Source organism: Vulpes vulpes, chromosome 9 (assembly GCF_048418805.1).
Source record: "Vulpes vulpes isolate BD-2025 chromosome 9, VulVul3, whole genome shotgun sequence".
Lineage (NCBI taxonomy): Eukaryota > Metazoa > Chordata > Mammalia > Carnivora > Canidae > Vulpes > Vulpes vulpes.
The window spans coordinates 86,778,224-86,802,193 of record NC_132788.1 but is presented as its reverse complement, the minus strand read 5'-3'; the positions used below and the strand labels follow the sequence as shown (position 1 = coordinate 86,802,193).

Sequence of the window (23,970 nt, the reverse complement as noted above, 5' to 3'; positions counted from 1 at the left end):
ATAATAGGTATGGATGCTTAAAGAAATAACTGGCAGAATCGAAAACATGCTCACAGAAAAACTGGTATACAAATTATCATAGCAGCTTATCCATAACAGCCAAAGAGTGGAAACAATTGATGAATAGACAAAATATGGTATTATCCACATAAGAAAATACTGTTAAGGCAGCCCGGGTGGCTCAGCGGTTTGGCGCTGCCTTCAGCCCAGGGCCAAATCCTGGAGACCCTGCATCCGGTCCTGCATTGGGCTCCCCGCATGGAGCCTGCTTCTCCCTCTGCCTGTGTCCCTGCCTCTCTCTCTCGTGTGTTTCATGAATAAATAAATAAAATCTTAAAAAAAAAAAAAAGAAAGAAAGAAAATACTGTTCAGCCATAAGAAAGGAATCAAGTACCGATACATAAAAGTATTACGCTAAGAGGGAGGCCTGGGTGGCTCATTCAGTTGAGCGACCAACTCTTGGTTTCAGCTGAGGTCATGATCCCATGGATCGTGAGCTTATGCACCATATAGGGCTCTCCATGCTCAGTGGGGAGTCTACTTGAAGAGTCTCTCTCTCTGCTCCTCCCCTCTCAAATAAAAAGAATCTTTAAAAAATATTACTATGCTGAGTGAAAGAAGCCAGGCACATACCGCATGTATAAAATGTCTAAAACAGACAAATCCATAAAGACAGAAGTAGATTCATAGTTAGTAGGAACTAAAGAAAAAAATGCAGAGTGTATGCTTAATGGGTATGAGGTTGCTCTCTGGGGTGATCAAAATGTTCTGAAAATAGTGGTGATGGTTGCATAATACTGTGAATCCACTAAAAATCACTCAAAAAGTATACACTTAAAAAAAAAAAAAGTGTACACTTAAAGTGAAGTTTATTTCAATTAAAAAAATACCAAGGAGGGATGCCTGGGTGGCTCAGCAGTTGAGCATCTGTCTTTGGCTCAGGGCGTGATCCTGGGATTGAGTCCCACATCAGGCTCCCCGCATGGAGCCTACTTCTCCCTCTGCCTGTGTCTCTGCCTCTCTCTGTATCTCTCATGTATAAATAAATAAAATCATAAAGTATCAGAATATAACTTTTACCTCCTGTAACAGTGCCTGACACATAACAGGTACTCAAGTAAGTGTTAATGAAAAAGTTAAGAATCTGTCCCAAAAAAAGAAAAGACCAGGCATATCTCAAAAATAATCAAGTATACTTGTTTAGAAATAAAAACTATGTGATATAAGAAACTCCATGCATGAATTAAACAGCAAATTAGACACAGCTAAACACAGAATTTGTAAGCTAGAAGACAGCTATGAAATACTCAGAATGCAGCACACTGAGAAACAAGTGGATGTAAAACACAAAAGTTCAGATATCAAGTACATCATGAAAAGACCTGACATAAGATACTCTAGGGTCCTAGAAAGTCTAAACAGAATGAAGAATTAATCAGATAGTAACTAACTGTATTTACAGAAATGAATATGTAAATCCAGATACTAAAGAATATACAGCAAGTTGGATAAATGAAAAATCTATACTTAGATATGTAACTGCAAAACACCAAAGATTAAAAAAGCAAACAAAAAAGATGACAACCGACAAAGGAGTAATAATTAGACTAAGAACTAACCTCTCAACAAAGACAGATGCCAAAAGATACGGTAATATAGTCAAAGTGCTAAGAGAAAATAGCTGTCAACCCAGAATTGTGTACCCAGTTTCTAACAATTAAGGAAGACACTTTTTTTGGGGGGGGGGGGGGGGGGGTAAATCTACCCAGGGGCATGTTAAAAAACTGACCACAATGTCAGTTTTACATCAAGTATCAATAAATTTTCAATAATTACCACCTGTTCTGATTATAACAATTAAATTAGAAAAAAACAAAAGTACTCTTGTGGAATGCAACTAAAGCAGTATTTGGAACTCAAAATTCATTGAACATTTTTCCAACTTAAGAAGGCAGAAATTACAAAATGAACCCCCAAAAGTAGGAGTTAATAAAACAGCTAAAACTAGTAAGAGTAAAACAAAGCTGTAACAGAAGTTAAAACCATATTTGATTAATAAAATAGACAAACCTCTGGTGAAAGTGACTAACCAGGGAAAGCATAATGAAAATATTATCACATAATAATGCTCACAGCAGCTATTAATAAGAGTCTATATAAATGACTATCACAATAAACACAAAAACGTAGAAAAAATGGACAAATCCCTAAAAACCAAACTTTCTTGAGAAAAAACAGAAAGCCTGTAAAGTTTAAACACTAAATTGAATACTTTAAAATCATCCATATATATAAAAAAAAAAATAAAAAAAATAAAATCATCCATATATGAATGACACAGTTTTGTAGTTAAGTGCTAGCCAACATCCAAAAAATAGATCTTAATCATACATATATATCCATCTTTTGCAAAATGAGAAATACTACCTGACTCAATTCTGAGAAACTAGCAGATGTTGATACAAAAACTAGATAAGGACAGTATGAGAAAGATTGCAGGTCAATCTCACTCATCATCACTGATACAAAATTCCTAAAAATAACCATCCACAGATCAAACCATGCATTTAAAAGAAAAAAAAAAGAGTTGGTGTTTTTTGTTTGTTTGTTTGTTTGTTTGTTTTTAAAAGTAGGCTCCATGCTGGCAAGGCTTCAACTCATGACCATGAGATCAAAACCTGAGCTGAGATCAGAGTCAGATCTTAGCTGAATGAGCCACACAGGGCCACTGGAGTTGGTATTCTTAATCAGCAACACAAATACAGTTTAATACCGGAAAAAGATAAAATATAATTCATTTTATAAGCCTGTAAGCTAAATTCTATATATGATGGTGCATTTTACATGTCAACTTGACTGGGTCACAACGTGTCCAGATACTTGGTCAAACCTTATTCTTGCTATTTCTGAGAGTATTTTTAGATGAGTTGAACATATAAGTTCTCCCGAATCTCCAGCTTGCTGACTGTAAATCTTGGAACTTTTTAGCCTCCATAATTCTGTGAGCCAATTCTTTATAATAAATCTCTTTCCATATGTACATCCTATTAGTTCTGCTTCTTTGGAAAACCCTAATACACCAATACACCATGTTACGATCTTGATAAATGCCCCTGGCCCAAGCATTTAACAAAATTCAAAACCCATCATGGTTAAAAAAAATAATGAAGGCAATTTTTATTTTTTTTTTATTTTTAATTTTTAATTTTTCATTTATTTATGATAGTCACCGAGAGAGAGAGAGAGGCAGAGACACAGGCGGAGGGAGAAGCAGGCTCCATGCACCGGGAGCCTGATGTGGGACTCGATCCCAGGTCTCCAGGATTGTGCCCTGGGCCAAAGGCAGGCGCCAAACCGCTGCGCCACCCAGGGATCCCTGAAGGAAATTTTTAAACTGGTAAAGATATCTGTGAAAAACCTACTGCAAACTTCCTACTTAATGATTAATGTTAGATATGTTCTTTTTAAAATCAAAAAGACAAGAATGCCTACCACTACCACCTTTATTAAACATTGTACTAGGGACGCCTGGGTGGCTCAGCCATTGAGTGTCTGCCTTCAGCTCAGGCCATGATCCCAGGGTCCTGGGACAGAGTCCCACATTGGGATCCCTGCACGGAGCCTGCTTCTCCCTCTGCCTGTGCCTTGTGCCTGTCTCTTTCTCTCTCTCTGCGTCTCTTCATGAATAAATAAAATTAAAAAACAAAACAAAACAACAACAACAAAAACATTGTACTAGAGATCCTAGATTACACAGTAATACAAGAAGGAGAAATAAAAAGCTTAAGGACTAGAGGGAGGAGGAGGGAAACAAAACAATGTTGCTCCCAGATAATAAAGCCTATATAGCAATCCCAAAGAATGTACAAAAAAAAATTACTTAAATTTCATACACTGATCTAACATAAAATCAACATAAATACCAATTACATTTTTATATACCTAACAAATAGAAAAAGAACCCAAATGGAAAATACTGTTTATAATAGCATCAAAAATAGTAAGATGCCTGGATAAACTGAACAAAAAATAACCAAGATGTGTATCCAGAAAACTATAAAACTCTATTAAAAGAATACCCTAAAGGAGTAAAGAGCTATCTTGTTCATGGATAAGACAGTACACAAAAGATATCAATTCTCTTAAACTTGATCTATAGACCTAACAAAATTTCAATTAAAAAAAATCCCAATAGGGTTTTTTGCGGGCAAGGTGAGAGGGCTGGGAGGGGGAACTTAAAAGCTGATTCTAAATTTTTTTTTTTAAAAAGTAAAGCTGAAACTTAAGTTCTTGAAAAAAGCTACGTCTCAAATAGCTAAACACTCCTAAACCAAAAAGGATGAAAAAAGTGGGGCAGTTGGCCCTACCTCCAATCAAGGCTTCTTAGTGGAGAAAGGAGGGACTATTCAATAAATGATTCAGGAACAACTTGTTACTCACATTGGGGAAAAATGAAGTTGGGTTCCTATATTGTCAAACAAAACAAAAACAAAAACAAAAACAAACCCAAAACTATTTATTTAAGGACTTAAGTGCCTTAGGCGAAATCATAACACATTCAGAAGAAAACACAGGGCAATACCTGTAAGATCTAGGGGTAAGGAAAGATTTCTTAAAGAGGCCACAAAGTGCTTCACATTCAGGGAGATAAAGTTAATTACATTAAGAACATCTGTTCTTCAAAAAAAAAAAAAAAAAAACCACCATGAGTAAAATAAAAAAGGCAAGCACAGATTATGAAAAAAAAATTCTAGCACACATACCTCACTGTTAGTACCCAAAATATATGTATCAAATTCCTCAAATTATTAAGAAAACACAAGGAAAAATAGGCAAGTGAACACTAAGAAATTTATAAAAGGATGATCAACTCATCATATTTTAGGAAAATACAGGCTAAAATCCCAGTACAATATATTTCACAACTACCAGATTGGTAAAACTCTGCCACAATCTGTACCAGCGACTGTGTGAATTGATGAGAACTTGCTGGTAGCAGGGGATATATATTGGTACCAACACTTAAAACAATTATCGCATTATCTTGTAAAGCCAGTCACGTGTATATGTTATGATTCAATAATTTTACTTATAAATAAATCCAATATACTAGATCTATACCCAAGAGAAAAACCTGTACATATACACCAGGAGATATACAGAATGTTCACATTAGAAACAACATTCAAATTTAGCGACATCCATCATTTTCCTTAAGCTAGTTCTTTTTTTTTAATATTAAGTTAGTTCTAAGAATTATTAACTTATGCCTTACCACAAGAGAGCTCAATATAATCATATTCACATAATAAATCTCCCTGTGAGAAAATTTCCCTAGATTTCTCAGTGCTCCTCCACCAAAACTAGCCTGCTGATACACAGAAAAGTAAATACAAAGATAGGGAATAATTGCTTTCATTTCCTCTAGAAATCTTTTACTTCTCATATACTTTAAGAATTAGATCTGTAGCCAATTATCTAAATAACTGCTCTGATCGAAAAGGATAATTAAATTTCCCTTATCTCCCTGAGAATGCCAAGTGGGTACACAAGAAGGTCAAGAGGTTACAGCACAATTAATTCCTATATTAAGCCCCAAGGTGCCAGAAGACTTATGTATGTATATTTCAAGGATGAATGAGTCCCAGAAACTTGGAGATGTCCTTAGGTCCCAGAGGGCTAAACAGCTCCTGAAAAGATTTATTTATTTACTACAGGGTTGTAATTAATATGTAATGCTCTTTACATTTTCAAAGAGAACTTTCCAGGAGGGGAAGGAGATAGTGGCCTTCTTCCTTTAATAAGCCAAGAGAAATCATTTTACCTCATCTGTTGCCTGTTTGATTGGTCTTTCTTTGGGTTGCCCTAAGGCTAAAGACCGGGGCAAAGGAAGGCTAATACAATTACTGTGATGTATTCATTAAATCTATCTCTGATCCATAACATTTCGTGTGCATATTCAAGACAGAATTATTGAGAACCCAACAGTCCTCAACGCATCTCCCATCATTAGACTATAAAGAAAGTAGCTGTAGTTAGAATAATTCCCAATGAGGTTTGCAGGAAAAGGGATAGCTACACAAAATATCTAGGGTCCATTACATTTAGGTAATGGACCTTGTGGAATGCTCATGTCCTCTAAGATGTAAGATCTTACTTCTGGGAAAACCCAGTCCTCCAAGAACCTAAAATAATAAGGAAAGAAAGAAAGAAAATACTAGTATCTTCCTATCCTGATTCTTACTACTAGAAATGGAACAGATGTTATAATCTTCTGATAAACTCCTCATTGCCAAGACTCAATATTCATTCTCTGAAATGCAAGAACGGAACAGATTTGGATAAACCAGTATCTAATTATATCCAAACCTACTATCCAAAACTTTCACTTTCTGAACTCTGGAATTATTTTTTTTTTTTAAAGATTTATTTATTTATTTAATTGTGATAGACAGAGAGAGAGGCAGAGACACAGGAGGAGGGAGAAGCAGGCTCCATGCCCGGAGCCTGACATGGGACTCGATCCCGAGACTCCAGGATCGCGCCCTAGGCCAAAGGCAGGCGCTAAACCACTGAGCCACCCAGGGATCCCCTGAACTCTGGAATTAAACAGGTTTTGATCATGAGGAATAGTTTTATTTTAGAAGAAAAAAGATATGTAAATATAAAAGTATATCCATATGTAATGAATGTGTATGTGTGTGTATGCATGTGTGTGTTCTAAAATGCCTACCCCCAAGATTTCTAGCTGGTTAATTAACAAGTTATTGTTAGATGTCCACCAATTCCTAAGTGTATAAACTCTGCCTCTAAGTTTTGTATACAATTTGACTCTCCTACCTATAAACAATGGATTAGGTAAGCAAATATATGTGTATACAATGAAATTCTACAAAGCCATTAAAAATGCAGTTGCAAATTCTGAAAATCATTAACAGTAACCTCCATTTGACTACAATTTGAAATTGAGGCTCAACAAAGTAGGAGTAAAAGGAAGTCAACTACTGAAAAACTTGTATCACATAGCATATCTGTGCAAAACTTCCCCTCTACTGAAACATTCCATCAACATTTAAACATGAGTTCATCTATCTCAGGTTAACAGAAACCTTGAAATAGCTCCTCTCCTGTCCCCTTCAGTTAAACTATACATAACAGCATATATTCATTTTCTGTTCATTCCTGAACCCATCACAGCTGATGCCTGACCTATCCCTCTATTCTTGGATACTATCTAGTAAGTATCTCTTAAATCAATCTCTATCATCACTCTTAACCTTTCTTCTCCAAGCCACTACCACCCAGTAATGTAATGCTAGTTTCCTGCCTCCCCTCCCCTCAATTCATTATCTAAAGAGTAACCAAATAAACTTCCACAGCACAGATCTGATCATGTTGTGTACATAATCAAAACCTCATGCTACTCCCTTTAAAACCCAATTACTCTTAAGATTACATCCAAATTTCCAAACATTTTAATACCACCTACATGACCCTGCAGGACACAGTCCTCTACACATTTTCCTAGTCTCATGTCCTACCACTTTCCCCCAACTACTCTAGTGTTCCTTTATCTCTTTTCAACCTCACCAAGCACCCTGTTCTTTCTGAATCTTCAAATATGACACAGAGTCTACTGAAACACACCACATCTATCTGAGGAATTCCATTTATCACTCTGTATAATCCAAAAGAATAGTCTCCTTATCTCATTCTTTACTGACGTATACACTCAGCATAAGAAAATAGTATTCAATAAATATATGTTGTCACATCACAAAATACAATAAAGATTGTATTCATGGGGAAGACTGGCTTACAGAAGGTCTACTGTCATGGCTAAAATAAAAAGACTATCAAAGGCCATAGTAAAACTGTTCACTAAATAGCAACAAAGAGACGTTATGGTACTTTCAGAGGCAAAAATGAAATAAATTTAAATAATCTGGTCACTTATTCAAATGCTTATTTCTAAGGGAGAATGAGGAAATTTAAAAATTTTTCACTCACAAGTTTTTCTTTCTCTAGTTTTTGTAGTAAACTCTCCATGTTACTTCCAATTCTCGTTTTTTCTACAACTTCATAAAGGCTGCAATACATTCCATTCTTCAAAACTGACATAAGAAAAAATACACAGTAAATATTCAAATCAAATCTGCTTTTTATATATCTTAATAAAATTAAATTACTTACCTTCACTTGGACCTAAGTATGTTTCCTTATAAAATAGTGCTGGAGGGATTTTCTGTTTCAGATGATCAATACTCATAACTGTTTCAACATCTAACTTTTCAGGACTGAAAGAAAATTGAAAAAGCATGTTTCCCTTACCTGTATGTATAACTCTATCAATGTTATTTCCTCCCCGCCCCCACTCATATGAGGATCTTGGTGGAAAGCAGAAGAGCATATTTATTAATATTATAGGTGATTCTAAAGAGGATTTGATATGGAAGTCCAGATATATTCACAGAAGTATATAAAAGGCTGCCAGTATCACCAACCTTCAACTTTAAGCCAGAAGCTAACCTTATATACCACTTTTACTAAAACAGAAAGGATAAAAGGCTGTCTTTTTATTAAAGACAATTCAAGTATGAACTGTTAAAGTAATCTTCAAACATTTATGAAGGCCCATGATATTTACTGAGGTGATAGCAAATGATCATTCTAGACCTTTCTATCCTAATATATGCTGCACAGGACTGAAAACAGTCTATAAATTTTAACTCACCACATCAAAACTGTTTCCAACACAGAACTGATAACTTTTAAGTCTATCATGTGCTAAATGAAAAAAATATATATATTTAATTAGCATAAAACTTTGAAAAATCACTGTTAAAATTTAAAATCACTCAGAGAAAGTTTTATGCCATAAATGTGTATGACTATTTATTTAGCCCACTCTCAAACCAAGACAGAAAGGTAGAGGGCTCATTTTGCCAACTAACTCTCCTAAGTTATCAATTTTTTTTAAAACAAATAGACATTTATATTCTTTCAAACCAAAGTAAAATTTAAGAATAAAAAAACAAAAGAAGAAACTGAATAATTAGCAACCACTAATTGCTATTTTCTTGTAATATAACATACTTACAGCTTGATAGGCAAAAAAGCACGAGTGGCTGACCTCAGAGAAATATAACACAAAAGCTTTCCTTTATTTAAAAGCTGTCCTTTCCACAAGGTGTAGTTAAATTTATCTAAATAAAAAGAATAATGACACAATTCAGCCACTGGCAGCCCAGGAGCAAATACATGTTTGCTAGATAGAAATAAGGGAAACACACCTAGAAACAATGTTTAAGTAGAGGAACAGCAACAACAACAGAAAACAAAATAAACCCATGACATTTCTATTTACAAGAGAATAGAAATATTAGGATTTTTCTTTCAGTATTTTTTCCTTCACATGGTTATTTCAGGTCCAAAAAATAACAAATTTGTCTAAATGTCTTCATATCTGAAAGTTTAAGATCAAAGACAATATATTTAGTGCCCTCATTTCCTCCAAAGACAACTGTATTAAATCCAGTTAACTACATGAATTCCTACAGCATCTCATACCTTCTACTTACTCTCTTTTCATTGTGGAGAAACTGAATGACAGAAAATGTCAGTATTGTTTTTAATCTTCTCTAGGTCTTCTGAATCCTAAACCTCTGATAAACATAGATTTTAAAAAGCTGAGTTGCGAAGCTTGTTTTATTTTTTTACCTTTGTCAAAGTGTTAAAATCCTTTGGACTATTCATAGTATCAGTAGCTTCTCAAACGAGACCTTATGCTTGAACAACCAAATGTTGATGCTACATCATAACATGGCCTCAGCCCTTTTTCAGACTTTGCAAATTTTTGTTCATTATAAATAAAAAGAAGAACACTTATTTCTTATTCTATGTACTTATTTTTTCAATTTAAAAAATTGAAGGAAAGAAATAAAAGAATCTTACCTGTGTTTCTATCTGCATTGAAACTGTTAGATCTGTAAATAAATTTTTAAAAAAAATTACTGATTGGTAACAACAAGAAGGTTAACACTCAGGACCTTGACGTAAGTGCTACTTTTAGTAGTGTAACATATAGGAAAATTAAGTCCTTCATCCAAGTGTGAAGAACATATTAACTACTTATTACAACATTTAATAGATCTAAGTCCACATGAAGAAAACAGTTACCTTCTTGGATCAAATTACTGTATCTGTCCAAATTTATGGGAGCTATTTTTCTCAAAAATAGTCATCAGAAGAGAGTCCATAAAAGTCTCTGAATTATTTTAATGATGAGATTTGAAGAAATAGCCTCCATATATATTTAAACTTATTTATTAAATATTAAATGTTTGGGCAGCCCTGGTGACTCAGCAGTTTAGCACCGCCTTCAGCCCAGGGCGAAATCCTGGAGACCCGGGATCGAGTCCCACGTCGGGCTCCCTGCGTGGATCCTGCTTCTCCCTCTGCCTGTGTCTCTGCTTCTCTCTCTCTCTCTCTCTCTCAGGAATAAATAAATAAAATATTTTTAAAAAATTAAATGTTAATGTTAAATTAGTTACAAGTTAAACCTATTTAATAAATATTTACCAAGCTCCTACTATTTACCAGGCACAGTTCTAGGTAATAGATTACCAGGATGAAAAATGCCCCTAACTTCACACAGTTAACAATCTCATGAAGAAGACAGACAACAATAAAAAATTAAGTATATAGTTTACCAGACAATGATGGTTTTAAGTGCTATGGAGAAAAAAAAGCAACTTAAGGTATGGGGTTAAAAATAAGAATCATGGAAGACCTCAATGATAAGGAGAGATCTGATAAAAGTGTTAAGTGTAAATGATGCCGCTAATTGGCAAGAGAACAGCAAATGCAGAGGCCTTGTGGCAGAAGCATTCATGGCAGCATTCAATGTACAGCAAGAATGTTTAATCAATGCTCGTTTTAAATGATATAGAGATCAAAAGATGGAATCAAAGAAGAGGCAAAGAAAATTAGCAGATAGTTACTATTCCTAGAAGTATGGCCTCATAATTAAGTGCTGGGAGTCTTTTAAAGATTACTGTTGAAATGCACTATTGTAAATACATCATGGAAATCATAAATACAGAGCCACAAGAAAAATGAAAATCACAAGTGTCTAGATGTCATATGAATTGCTACTTATGGCTATGGATGGATGGTTACCAGGGCTATTTGCTGACATGAAAAAAAAAATGCTGGATCTCAACTTAAATGAAGACAAGATAATGTGATCTGGAAAACCAATGAAAAGACTGACCTCAAAAATACATGTATTTAAAAAAATATATATATATATGTATTTCATGAAATGTGGCTTTTTAAAACAGTATTTCTAAGTAAGTATCAACTTCACCAACATTTTTCTGAAATCACCACATGGGAAAAAAATAAGGGAAACTGCTTTATATTTGGTCACTTTACATTAGAGCTTATAAGAAATCATCTGTGATTCTCAATTCATTAAAAATTAGAATCACCTACAAGCTTTAAAAATTACCAATGCCTAGCCTCCTTAATAAACATTTGATTTAATCGGTTTGAGATGGGACTTGAGCGTCTTTTGTAGAAGCTCGCCATTTCTAGGAAAGCTAATACATAAAACTTCACTTTTAAAAACTGCATTTTACTCAACTATACAAATCTTTAATATCAAGAAAAAAGGTTAACTGGTCAAGTTTAAATAAACTGCAGTTTGTATCTCCACATAAATTATGTTCTCTACAATGACCTTTAAAAAGTCATCATGAACACTCATGCATCTAATTAATTGCAAGGTAACAAAAAAATGGGAAGAAAATACAGTGTTCAGCAGGGCAGGACATGTAAAATAATATTCTGGATGATGTCTAAAACTCATGAGTCTTACCTTGATGAAGGCACAAACTTTGGAGTTTGTATATCATCTTTGTATGTAAATGATACAACTGCATATGGACACACGTGTCTTGGTCTTCGCCTGAGTTCATCAAAGCTATACTCATAAAAATAATACTAAAAATAAGAGAGTGCAAAATTAACTTCTGTAGGAAGACAAAATGTACACAGTGGAATCTTTATCTGCCTGATTTCTGAGAAATGTAACACTATTGAAAAGTACCTCTAAAGAAACTATCTTTAAGCACTGCCAATATATTTAAAATAATTTGCACTTTATATTTTGATATAATATATTCTGCTTTTGTTTGTATGTTATGTACCTATCTATCTTAGATACACTAAAAGCTTAATTCTGAAGAGCTGACCGCTGCGAATGTGCAACAAATTTCCTCATAAAAATGTTACAACTGGGGGCACCTGGGTGACTCACTGGTTGAGCATCTGCCTTTGGCTCAGGTTGTGATCCCGGAGTCCTGGGATCGAGTCCCGCATCAGGCTTGCTGCAGGGAGCCTGTTTCTCCCTATGCCTATGTCTCTGCCTCTCTCTGTCTCTCATGAATAAATAAATAAAATCTTAAAAAAAAAAAAAAAAAGTACAAATGAACATTTGTAACCTCCCAAGTCAGCCCAGAAATGTCATTTTGATACAAAAAAGTAAAATGCGGGATCCCTGGGTGGCGCAGCGGTTTGGCGCCTGCCTTTGGCCCAGGGCGCGATCCTGGAGACCCGGGATCGAATCCCACATCGGGCTCCTGGTGCATGGAGCCTGCTTCTCCCTCCGCCTGTGTCTCTGCCTCTCTCTCTCTCTCTGTGACTATCATAAATAAAATAAAATAAAATAAAAATAGAAAAAAAAAAAAACAAAAAAGTAAAATGCTACACAACCTCAACCAAAATCTAGCATTTTGTTATCTCAAAAGAAAAACATATTATTGGTTCCAACTGCAGACCAAGCAGCAAAGAGGAGGTGGAAGAGATTATGAATGCAGGTGACAAAGGTAGTTCATTCTCTTCTTACTACCCATCTGTCTCTCCCCTTCACCTATTCACAACATTAGGATTTTGTGACTTGCGGACTAGTGATTTTCATTAAAAAGAATGCCCTAGTTTATGAACAAAGCATTGTCCGTCAAAGTCCATTTCCTTGGGAAACTAACAACTGCAGTAATGTTGCTGCTCTAAAAATGCCTGGAAATTTTTTGGAAACGTCAAGCCAGTTTACAAGTTCTGCTAGAAAAAAACATACTACTTATAAAAAAGAAAGAAAGAAAAGAAAAAGAAAAACCTACTGCTACCTTCTGAAACTACTGTCCAGAAGATAATCAAATGAGCCATCCCAGAAGACTAGTGAATATAATTTTTGCTAAAAGCCTCCCTGAGTATTAAGAGTCAACTATACTACAATTTAAAAAAAAGGTTTCGGGCAGCCCAGGTGGCTCAGCGGTTTAGCACCGCCTTCAGCCCAGGACCTGATCCTGGAGACCTGGGATCGAGTCCCGTGTCGGGCTCCCTGCATGGAGCTTGCTTCTCCCTCTGCCTGTGTCTCTCATGAATAAATAAATAAAATCTTTAAAAAAAAAAAAAAAAAGTTTCACTTACAACTGTTTTTTAAAAAAAGGAGCAAGAGGGATCCCTGGGTGGCGCAGTGGTTTGGCGCCTGCCTTTGGCCCAGGGCGCGATCCTGGAGACCCGGGATCAAGTCCCACATCGGGCTCCCGGTGCATAGAGCCTGCTTCTCCCTCTGCCTGTGTCTCTGCCTCTCTCTCTCTCTCTGTGACTATCATAAATAATAAAAAATTAAAAAATTAAAAAAAAAAGGAGCAAGAATAAATTTTATTTTAAATAAATATAGGTTAAAGAAAGGAAAAAAAAAAAAGAACATTTCCAGGGGGGTTAACATACCACTTTCTTCCCAAACAATCCATCTATACACACTTTTTAGAAGTGTTAAAAAACAAAAAACATTCGATACTTCATACACTTTATTTATACAGCAGCCCCCTACCCCCATATATGCAGTTTCACTTTCTAGTTTCAGCTTCTGTGGGTAACCATAGTCCAGAAGCAGAGGTTTCTCCTGACAAATGGTCAGAAGGTCAAGAGTAGCCTAATACTATACCATACGGCCTATGTCATTCATTTTACTTCATCCCATCACACAGGCATTTTATAATCTCACATCACCACAAAGGTAAACAGCACAATGAGATTCTGAGAGACCACAATAATTTGTATTATAGTATAATTGTTCTATCTTAATGTTACTATGATTAATCTCTTACTGTTCCTAATTTGTAAGTTAAACTTTATCATAGGTATGCAGGCATAGGAAAAACATAATACATACAGAGTTCAGTACTATCTGTGGTTTCAGGCACCCACTGGGAGCCTTGGAACATATCCCTGAGGATAAGGGGGACTGTTGTCAAAGATCATATAAAAACATAATGACTAAAATTAGACAAATACACACTTTACTGTATATCAACTGTATCTGAATAAAGCTTAAAATTTAACTCTAAATTTGCATCTTAGAAAAATGTTAATAAAAGTAAAAAATATCTATCAAATCAATAGTACAGTATTACAGGAATGAAGGTAATTCAAGGGGCTTCAACTTTACCTTGAAAGATGAGTAGTATTTTATTAGGCAGGAGATCTTTCTAGACCAGGATTTAGGCCAAGAGAAGCCACAGCTTCAAAATGAAATGAGGCATGTTGAGGGCAGCAATCATACAAAATACCAGGTTGGAAGAAAGAACTAGACTACGGAATCTCAATATTATTACTCTTAAGTCTGGGGAGCCACAATATGTTTTTGAGCTCTCTTGAAAATACTAAACAAACAGGAGCGAGAGACACTTAAGTCTGGTGGTAGTATAAGGAAACCAGAGGTTGACTGGTGTGGTGGCAAAAGGTACATAAAGAGAGACATTTTACAGTATTTGGTGACAAAGAGATTTCATAATGAATCCAGGCACCTACCTGAGTAAGTTCATAGGCTCTGTAAGCCAAAAGTGATGTAATTCTATTGGCATTCTTTGACACATGACATTCATGCTTTGGTGTTGGGTCCAAAGCACTTTTATTTAATATAGATTCCAAACTTTTTACACCCATGGGGTCGTATATACTCTTTATTTTACCCTAAAATAGACAAAACCTTTTAAGTCCACCTAAACTTAATTAACAACTACACAACATTATAAAATACTGCTGTGAATATAGATCACCTATGACAACAGCTCTTTAAGAGCTGGTAACATTCAACACCTTTTACCAATGTTGGAGCAGTAAAAATAAATAATAAAAATAAAACCAACCATCGGGAAAAAAAAGTGCTGTAGTGCTGTTCAAATATGCTTAATAACAAGAAAATAAAAATTGTATTTACAATACTGTTCATTAGCCTAAATGATATTACCAATATATTACCCTCTTCATTCTTCTCTTTGGAAAGGAAACCAAATAGATCAAAGATAGCAAACCACTCTTGGAAGTATCTCTATATACTAAACTAAGCAAGGACTGATTTTAATTTAATTGAACTCTTAAAAAGATAGGACCAACTAAAATCAAAATCAAATGTTGTCCTTGATATATGAAAATGTAAATGTTAAAATTACCTTCATTATTTTAAAAATAACAACATCGCCCACTGCCCCAGCTTCCAAAGGATTAGCTTGTAATAAATCAGCATACCTAGAAAGATAGATACCTAGTGAAGAGGAAAAATTAAAGAATCTGAATAAGAGCACAAATACAAAAAGAAAATCCAAACATTTAACCTAATGATAAGAGATAAAAGGTATGATACTTTTCAAAAAAAATGTAATGACAGTAAAGATTAGCTGATATTTAACCAAAGCAAAACATCAAAAAAACCCAGAAACATCAAACTAACCAAATTTCTCAAAATCACCAGGACTGACTTTAAAAAAAATCTCTGATCAATTTGAAGTATGCAAAATCAGAAACAAAGGGAAAAACTGATTTTACATCGCAGAACCTGAAACTATGCTCCTTTTCTGGAAACAGGACAAAGTGTACATGAATTTAATTTTAAGTAATGCAGTAAAATTAAGTCATATGTTTAAATGGCAACTTAATAGTAGATAAATGAAAAAAAAATTACCCATGGAAGGACTGCCAAGAATTGTTATTTTGGACTGGCCAACCTGTAATCCTTTTTCACATATGCTTTGAACCTAAATAAACAAAACACTTCATCTCACAATCATGATAGATAAAAAAGTGAAAAGATAATTTGCAAACTTGCACTAAATAAAAGCCAAGCTTCTGAACTATGTAAGTTCTGCATTACAGAAATTTTACATATATATATATATATATATATAAAACAGTTTGTAACTAAATATCAATGTGAAACTGGCTTATGCTTCCAATGTAACCAGAGCTGGAATCCATTTTTGTTTATACTAGGTGTGACAGTCAGAATTCATGCCACTCACATATATAAACACCCCTTTTTAGATAGCATTAGACTGGCAAAATATTTAAATAAAAAGTAACCCCACCTAAACATCTTTAATTGAAGGAGAAAAAAAAAGTTCCCATCACATATTAACAATACAGATGATAAAATTAATAAAAGAAAAATTATTCATTATCAAGCACATCCTAGGAAAAGAATATAGGTTTGGTCAGAGAAAAACTAAGCATATTTGAAAAGCAAATTACTTGACAATGAAATATCTTGCCCTACTAAATCATCTCTTTCATTTATATATATCATTTATACTAATTTATAAAATAATAGTTTATAATTATTAAGTGTATTATTACATTGCAAAATTAGTAACTTACAATGGAAACATCTTCAAATGATTTTTTATAAAAGGAGTTCACCCACCTGGTATCGATCAACCATAAGAAATGCATAGGATTCTGAAAGTTCTTTATCTAAACGACCATCAAACTTCAGTTCTCTTCGCTTTTCTGTGAACTAAATGAAACTAAATCTGTAACAACTCCTTAAGTATGTTATTATGTCTTTCAAGCTAAGAGCTTCAGTAATTGTACTTCTAAGAAATCCCAAATGTAACCAAAGCACAAATTATCTTTTCTCTCCCTGTAATTTCTGTGCTTCAATTTTTTTCTCCATTATAACTCTTTACCTCATAATAATCAGATAAAATCAGATAAGCATTTAGTGCTTATCAATTTTAACTAAATTTCTATGAAGATTTTACCATATTCCAACTCTCCCACAGATTTTTTTTAAGATTTTTTTTTTTTTTAATTCATTCAGAGAGACACACACAGAGAGAGAGAGAGAGAGGCAGAGACACAGGCAGAGGGAGAAGCAGGCTCCACTGCAGGGAGCCTGACGTGGGACTCGATCCTGGGTCTCCAGGATCACATCCCTGGCCAAAGGCGGCGCTAAACCACTGAGCCACCGGAGCTGCCCCTCTCCCACAGATTTTTAAGTTCATATTTTAGTTACCTTTGGATCTCTCACTTTACTTGACATGATGCACTGCATACAGTAGGTGGTTTAATAAATCTCTGCTGAATGAGTATAAACTCCACTTCTGGACTATAAACTCAATTAGGACAAGGAAAAATGTTTCGTTTCTTTATAACTATATTCTCAATGCCAACTACATAAGATGTGCTCCATACATATTGCCAGGATAAAACTCCTTTGTCTAAGTATAAATGAACTGCATGTCGCCTAAAACTGTTGACTTTCACTTTTAGATACAAGCAAATAGATATATATTCAAAATATGGAACTCATATCTAGTAGATTTATATGCAGTATTCAGGCCATTACTGATGTTCAGTAATATAATTAATGAATCATTACACTAAATTTTCATATAAAGTTAATAAATAACCCCTATCATACCATGAAATCACATCAAACTATCAAGGCTTTAAACTTCTCAGGGAGCCAGAAAGTTAACCACCAACTTATTAAAAATACATACTTAATAGTATTTCATGTGCATTAGAAAGCAATAAACACATATTTCTAAACATCTCATTTATATTACCTCAGAATTATACATTCTGGCTTTTCCTAAAAATATTCTAATTTTTACATGAAACTTAAATTTATTATCGTATACACTTTGTTTCCACTTTTTCTTTTCTGTTTCTATTTTTTCATTAAGAATTTCTACTAGTGATATTAAGATAATTCAGCCACTAGGCAGTAATTGAGGGGAAAAATTAAAAATATCCTAAAAAAAAAGTACATATTTGATTTCATTATCTTCCAGTTTAGATGTAATATAGATTATAGATTTCATTTAATTAATACATACTTAAAAGAGCAAAGGGCCTTGTAAATTTATAATTAAGCCGTTATACAATAAGCTATTTCTATGCTTAAGATTTTATATAACTGAACATTAACTTATCACAACAGATAAACAGTGCTTTATCAATAATATTTAGAAGAAAAAAGATGTCATTTAAAAATTTTTTCCTTACCATAATTTGGTTTTCCTAAAAATTGGTGTGTTTAAAGAATAGGAACATAAAACAACTTTCAGGCTATTAATTGCTTCTGAAGAATCTTACAATAAGCAAAATATAAAACCTACCTCCTTTTCCAAAAGTTCATTATGTATCAAGCAAGCACGTTTGTAGTTAAAATTTGTTACTGAGGTTGGTTCAAGGTAAGATGAATGGAGAATATTCAGAACATCTTCAAATTCTCGAGAGCCTGGAGTTAATGGCTGAAAAAGTGCTAAAACAAAAAAGACATTAATTTTAAGATTATTGCATCTTAAATGCAGTCTCTTAAATTTTGTGGGTTTAATGTAACTTCTAAATGAATTTGGAAAAAAAGGCATCAAGGCTATCTTTTTTAAATGATATGCCAAAGAGACACTTAATCAAGTCAATGAAGAAAAATTACAATCAGTTGCCTACATTGACCAGTTCCTTCAGCAATGAGCATCTGGCATTACACATGCAGACAAGAGGTAAAAATTTTGCAAACCTTAAGAATGCTACATTAGGCAACCTAAACTGCTTAAAGACACTCGTAAGAAAAAAACCTGTGCATATCCTCAACTTCTATTTTGTTACACTGAAATAGTACGTCTAGGGCCATTTACTTCAGCAAACTAAAAACTTACAGCATAAATGAATGCCTAAAAACATTTAAGACACTTAGGTGTCTATAAAATTATTCTATTTGGTTTTTAGTACTAAAATTAGGATAAAATATGCTACATCCATTGGCTTCTTTTTTTTTTCCCCCATTGGCTTCTTATACACCAACATAAAGTAGTAGAACATTTATTATGAAACCTTAGTGAAATGGAAAGATGTAGAGCTTTGGAGTCAAGCCTGAACACAAATATCAAATCTAGCATTCACTAGCTTTGTGGGAGAGTCTGAGTAAATCAATTAACCAAAAACAAGCTCAGTTCTCTCATCCGTAAAAAAGAACTCTAGCTATCCTAATAACCACTAAATTCTACATGCCACACAAGACAACACATGGAAAAAGCTCTAAGCATAGCATCTGGCATAAAGACAATAAAAGTGTTTATTCTCCCCTCCTACAACTATTTCATACCCACATTTAATTTTTAAAATACTTAAAAGTCAAATATCCTATTTATTCTTGGATCAGTGGATTTCTGGCCTAATAATTTCAAATTTCCACTTTATGCATGAAATAGTTTAACTTACTAATAAATTTCAAAAGTCGACACATATAAATGTTCTCCAAGCAACAAAAGGAACCACTTATATCTCACTGTATATAGAAGTATCCATAGAACTTATATTATCTTAACTTCTTTTGAGATACTATTTCTAAAGAGTCAATAAATGTCAAATTACCTTTAGGCTACTACTAAAAACAATGTCCTACTTGTACCATTCTTAAAAATACTAGACAGAGGCTAATAAACTGTTTATTGTACTTTCTATACATAGTATTAGGCTTTAAAGGATGTGATGTCAAATGACATATCCACTCATCTACCAAACTATGTATGTATCATAAAAGTGTCCGTAAAAAACTAACATTCAGTAACAAAATGTGTATAAATGGTTCCTACTACTTTGGGATCCCACACTAAAATAAACCCAACATAATTATGATGCAAAAAAGATACTAAATAGGGGTAGCAGGAAAAAAATTCAAAAAGAACATACTATTAAGAACAAAAGGTGTCCTGTAATCAAATTTGTAGCATGTACTCAATAATTTATTGACTTTTAAGGTCCATATGAGCAAGACCTGTATCTGCTTTGTTCTTTACTCTATCTTTGTCATATACCAATCGCTGGAACTATGAATACTGGGCCTAAGTAAACTGAATAAGTTGGTAAGGAAAACAAGAATAAGCTTTGTAAAAGATTTTTAAAACTGAATACAAATATATCCTACAACTACCGAAGTATCATGGCTGTCCTCTTAAATTCTCAAATTCAACAATTCAGTAATATGTAAAACAAAATGAAAGCTCAAGAGGAGGAAATACATCCTTATTCAAATGTTTTACAGAATATGGTTGGGAAAAACATCTTTGTGACTGTTCCCAACTAAATTGGGAAAAACTTGGCAAGGAAAACAGCATGTGAAATAGTCTTTATAGGCTTTCACATCCAAAACGGGTGAAGTATGATTTTTAAGATTGGATTTTATGCAGACTGATTTTTGTTTCTAACTAACAAAGTGTCTTCAGACATCAAAAATGCTCCCCCTGAAAGTACCATATGGCTTTAAACTTCTATGAAATTTTACACGCCTACATAAGTTATTTTCCTTACCTAAGCTGTCCCAATACTACTTTCACCACTGACCTAATAAGTGAAAAATTAAATCATATATATTTATGTAGAAATTAACATTCCAATTCTCTGAGAAGTACTTAACAGTTGTTTCATTCCAAAGTATGTCCTACAATCATGTCAAATGTACTTAAGTAGACTGCCGAGGAAAAAGAATTATGTATGAAAATATACAAAAAGATGCCTGTGTCCTAGGTATATTTCAAATGACTCCATTGGCTTTACTACTTAGGCCAGTAGAACTTTTTTCCCTTCCCAGTTATCATTTCCACAAAAATAACTATTTTTAAGGATTTCAAATCAATGTGCTGGTAATAATTAGAAATTTAACGAATTTATGTTCTGAGTGTACATTCCCTAGTGGCCTATTTTGTACTTCATAATCCTCTTATACTGCACATCCTTTGGTCACTTCTCTTAAAGAAAACACATATGTATCATAATCTTATTATGGGCCATTATTTGAGGCAATAATAATCAACTCTGTGATTATCCAAATGGGGAACAGACATTTTACATGGTAATTATTTAACTTAAGAAAGTTAGTATCAAATACATTGTTCTCTGGATTCTGACAATTACTGAGTCTAACCATTAGTGGGTCACTATCACTATTCAGATACTATACTAAGTGCTTTGCATGCATTATCTCATTTAGTCATTAAAACCAGCTCATGAAATTTGATTATATTCATTTCACAAATGAACCTAACAGCTATAGCAGCCCGAGGTTACAGTTAATGAATAAATAGGACAGGTAAGATTCAAATTCAGGCCACTTAGCTCCAAATTTTGTATCCTGAACTCTTAAGATTTATGTGTGTATACACAAGAGCTGAAACTAATCATTACAGAGCTGGAAAAAAACGGTTTTCTCATTTTAGACCAAGAAATCATATATAACACTAGACACAGGAAGTTAGGTGTAAAAGGAAATGAACTTGATGTCCAGGATTATGCTCTACCTTCTTATTGTCTCTTCTGTCAAATCTTATTTTTTTTTTCATTTTAATGCATTTAACAGGGCCAAAAGCCATCACACTCTCTTGGTTCACATTGAGAAACATAATTTTTCTTTACAGGACTTCCATCAAATACATGTTAAACACAGGACTAATGAGTTGACTTTCATAATTCACAAGATTTCCTTATTGACAAAATTGATTATAGAGGTTTTATGGGACTGAACGCAGATTTAGAAAGACAATAAGAGACATTAATTCAGACAAGGAAAATTAGAACTGGATTTCAGATCTCCTGATTCTATACTATCCATACTATCATTAATCATTTTTCCTTATAACTGGTAGCTTACAAAATATTCAATTTAATGGTATAATTTAAGTAGTTGGAATAGATATAAAATATAGGTCATGAAACAGCTTGGTTCCTTACTCAAAGGAACATTTTTTTCAATTACTTTTACCAATTTACTTAGTTCAATACCATGTATTATGTGTATATGTAAAACAAAAAAATCATGTAAACATATATACAAAACAAGCTAACTTTTTATATATTTTTTTAAAGATTTTATTTTTATTTACTCATGAGAGACATGGAGGGAGGCAAAGACATAGGAAGAGGGAGAAGCAGGCTCCCTCCGGGAAGCCTGATGCAGGACTCAATCCCAGGACCCTGGAATCATGATCTGAGCCAAAGACAGACGCTCAACCACTGAGCCACCCAGGTGCCCCACAAACTAACTTCTTAAATAAAAACCACTGTTACCAAAACATACAAAAAAGACAATGTGAAATACACATTCCAATTTAAAGTAACTAATTCATGGAAGAAAAGGAAATAGCCAGGAGTGGGATGTGGATCATGTAGGTTCTACAATTCTCTGAATTCATTTCTCTGAGGTCTACTGGTGCTGATTAAAATACAACAAATACCCATGTTCCTTCCAATATTTACTTAAAAGATTTTAAAAATAATTTCTCTTCAGTCTAATAAAATTGCTACGGACATAATACTTACAGAATGGAGTTTCATCTCTAAATCAAGATTGAACATAGGAGGGCACTTGGGTTGCTCAGGAGGTTAAGCGTCTGCCTTTGGCTCAAGTCACGATTCCAGGTTCCTGGGATCAAACCTGGCATAGGGTCCCCTGAACAGCAAGGAGTCTGCTTCTCCCTCTCCCTCTGCTCCTCCCCCTCCCACTGTTGCACTCTCTCATTCTCTAATAAATAAAATCTTTAAATAAAAAGATTGAACATAGTACAAATAAGAATATGATGACTACGCTGGCAGAGAACTAGAGAGACAAATACAAATATAAAACTATTGACTTTTTCTGGCCTGAGGAATAAATCAAAGAAAACTGTACTTCTGTTACTTAGAATTTATACACACCTACCAAATGTTTTATATGGATGACCGGATTCTGCCTGTGCTTGCCTGCTTACTTCTATACAGAGAAATCTATGGTACTTAGAACCCAATCATTCATGTACAACTATGGAAACACCATACAAATATCCTTAAAGGAGACTTTGCCCCAAGGTCTTCAAAAAGACAGCTGCAAATTTTGTGGGGAAAAGATGGGTGTTGGAGAGAATTAGCCATTTATCCTGCTAGACTAGACCAGTATGGATGCAGGGACATGAGCAGTTAGTCTTGTGCCCTACAGAAAACATTAACCAATAAACATTTTCCAGAAACTGAATCATCACTATTTCCCCAAGAACTTTGGAAGGAAAAATTATATCAAATTACCAATTTTAATTTACTTTTAAATTACTTATAGTATTAAAGTTAAAAAAAAAAAAGAATGAAACCTCTACTGACAAAATGCAATTATACAATTTGGTTAAATGTTAGAACAGTGCCTGTTTACACTATAGAAAATAGCCCAGCTGATAAACAACACAACACACATCAAAGAGTAAATTTTACTCTTCCAGTCGATAGTTATGTCACTTAATCTGTCACTGATTAAATGTGTTAATTTCATAATGAACATACTTTCTGAATCTCAAAATACCCCAGAGATGAAGACATACTAAATATTTCTAAATTTAAGAGGTTAAAAAAATTTTAATAAGTCAGATCAAAAGCTAACAAAGACATTTATATTATAAAAAAAAGAAGTCTTGCTACAGTTTTAGTGTTAACTACTAGACACCTAAGTTCAAAATCCAATTCTACCTTTTACTAGCTATATGACCTTGAGCCAGGTTTTTAACTTCTCAATACTTCGGTTTCCTCATCTGTAAAATGGGAATACCTACTACAGAGTTGTTGAGATTTAGTTAATATGTGTAAATTGCTTTAAACAAT

General features: G+C 33.9%; 1 protein-coding gene across 5 annotated transcripts in view; it reads right to left on the bottom strand.

Moving 5' to 3' along the window:
• Nucleotides 1-23,970, bottom strand: part of TASOR (transcription activation suppressor) — a 48,126-nt gene that overhangs the window by 21,023 nt on the left and 3,133 nt on the right. For all 5 annotated transcript variants that reach the window (XM_025986069.2, XM_025986058.2, XM_025986063.2 and 2 more), the window contains exons 2-11: nt 18,474-18,619; nt 16,769-16,861; nt 16,031-16,103; nt 15,522-15,613; nt 14,881-15,042; nt 11,885-12,009; nt 9,955-9,986; nt 9,101-9,206; nt 8,194-8,297; nt 8,011-8,114 (exon numbers count right to left, since the gene is read on the bottom strand). In XM_025986069.2, coding sequence (XP_025841854.1) covers nt 8,011-8,114; nt 8,194-8,297; nt 9,101-9,206; nt 9,955-9,986; nt 11,885-12,009; nt 14,881-15,042; nt 15,522-15,613; nt 16,031-16,103; nt 16,769-16,861; nt 18,474-18,619 — 1,037 coding nt within the window. The remainder of the gene's footprint in view (nt 1-8,010; nt 8,115-8,193; nt 8,298-9,100; nt 9,207-9,954; nt 9,987-11,884; nt 12,010-14,880; nt 15,043-15,521; nt 15,614-16,030; nt 16,104-16,768; nt 16,862-18,473; nt 18,620-23,970) is intronic.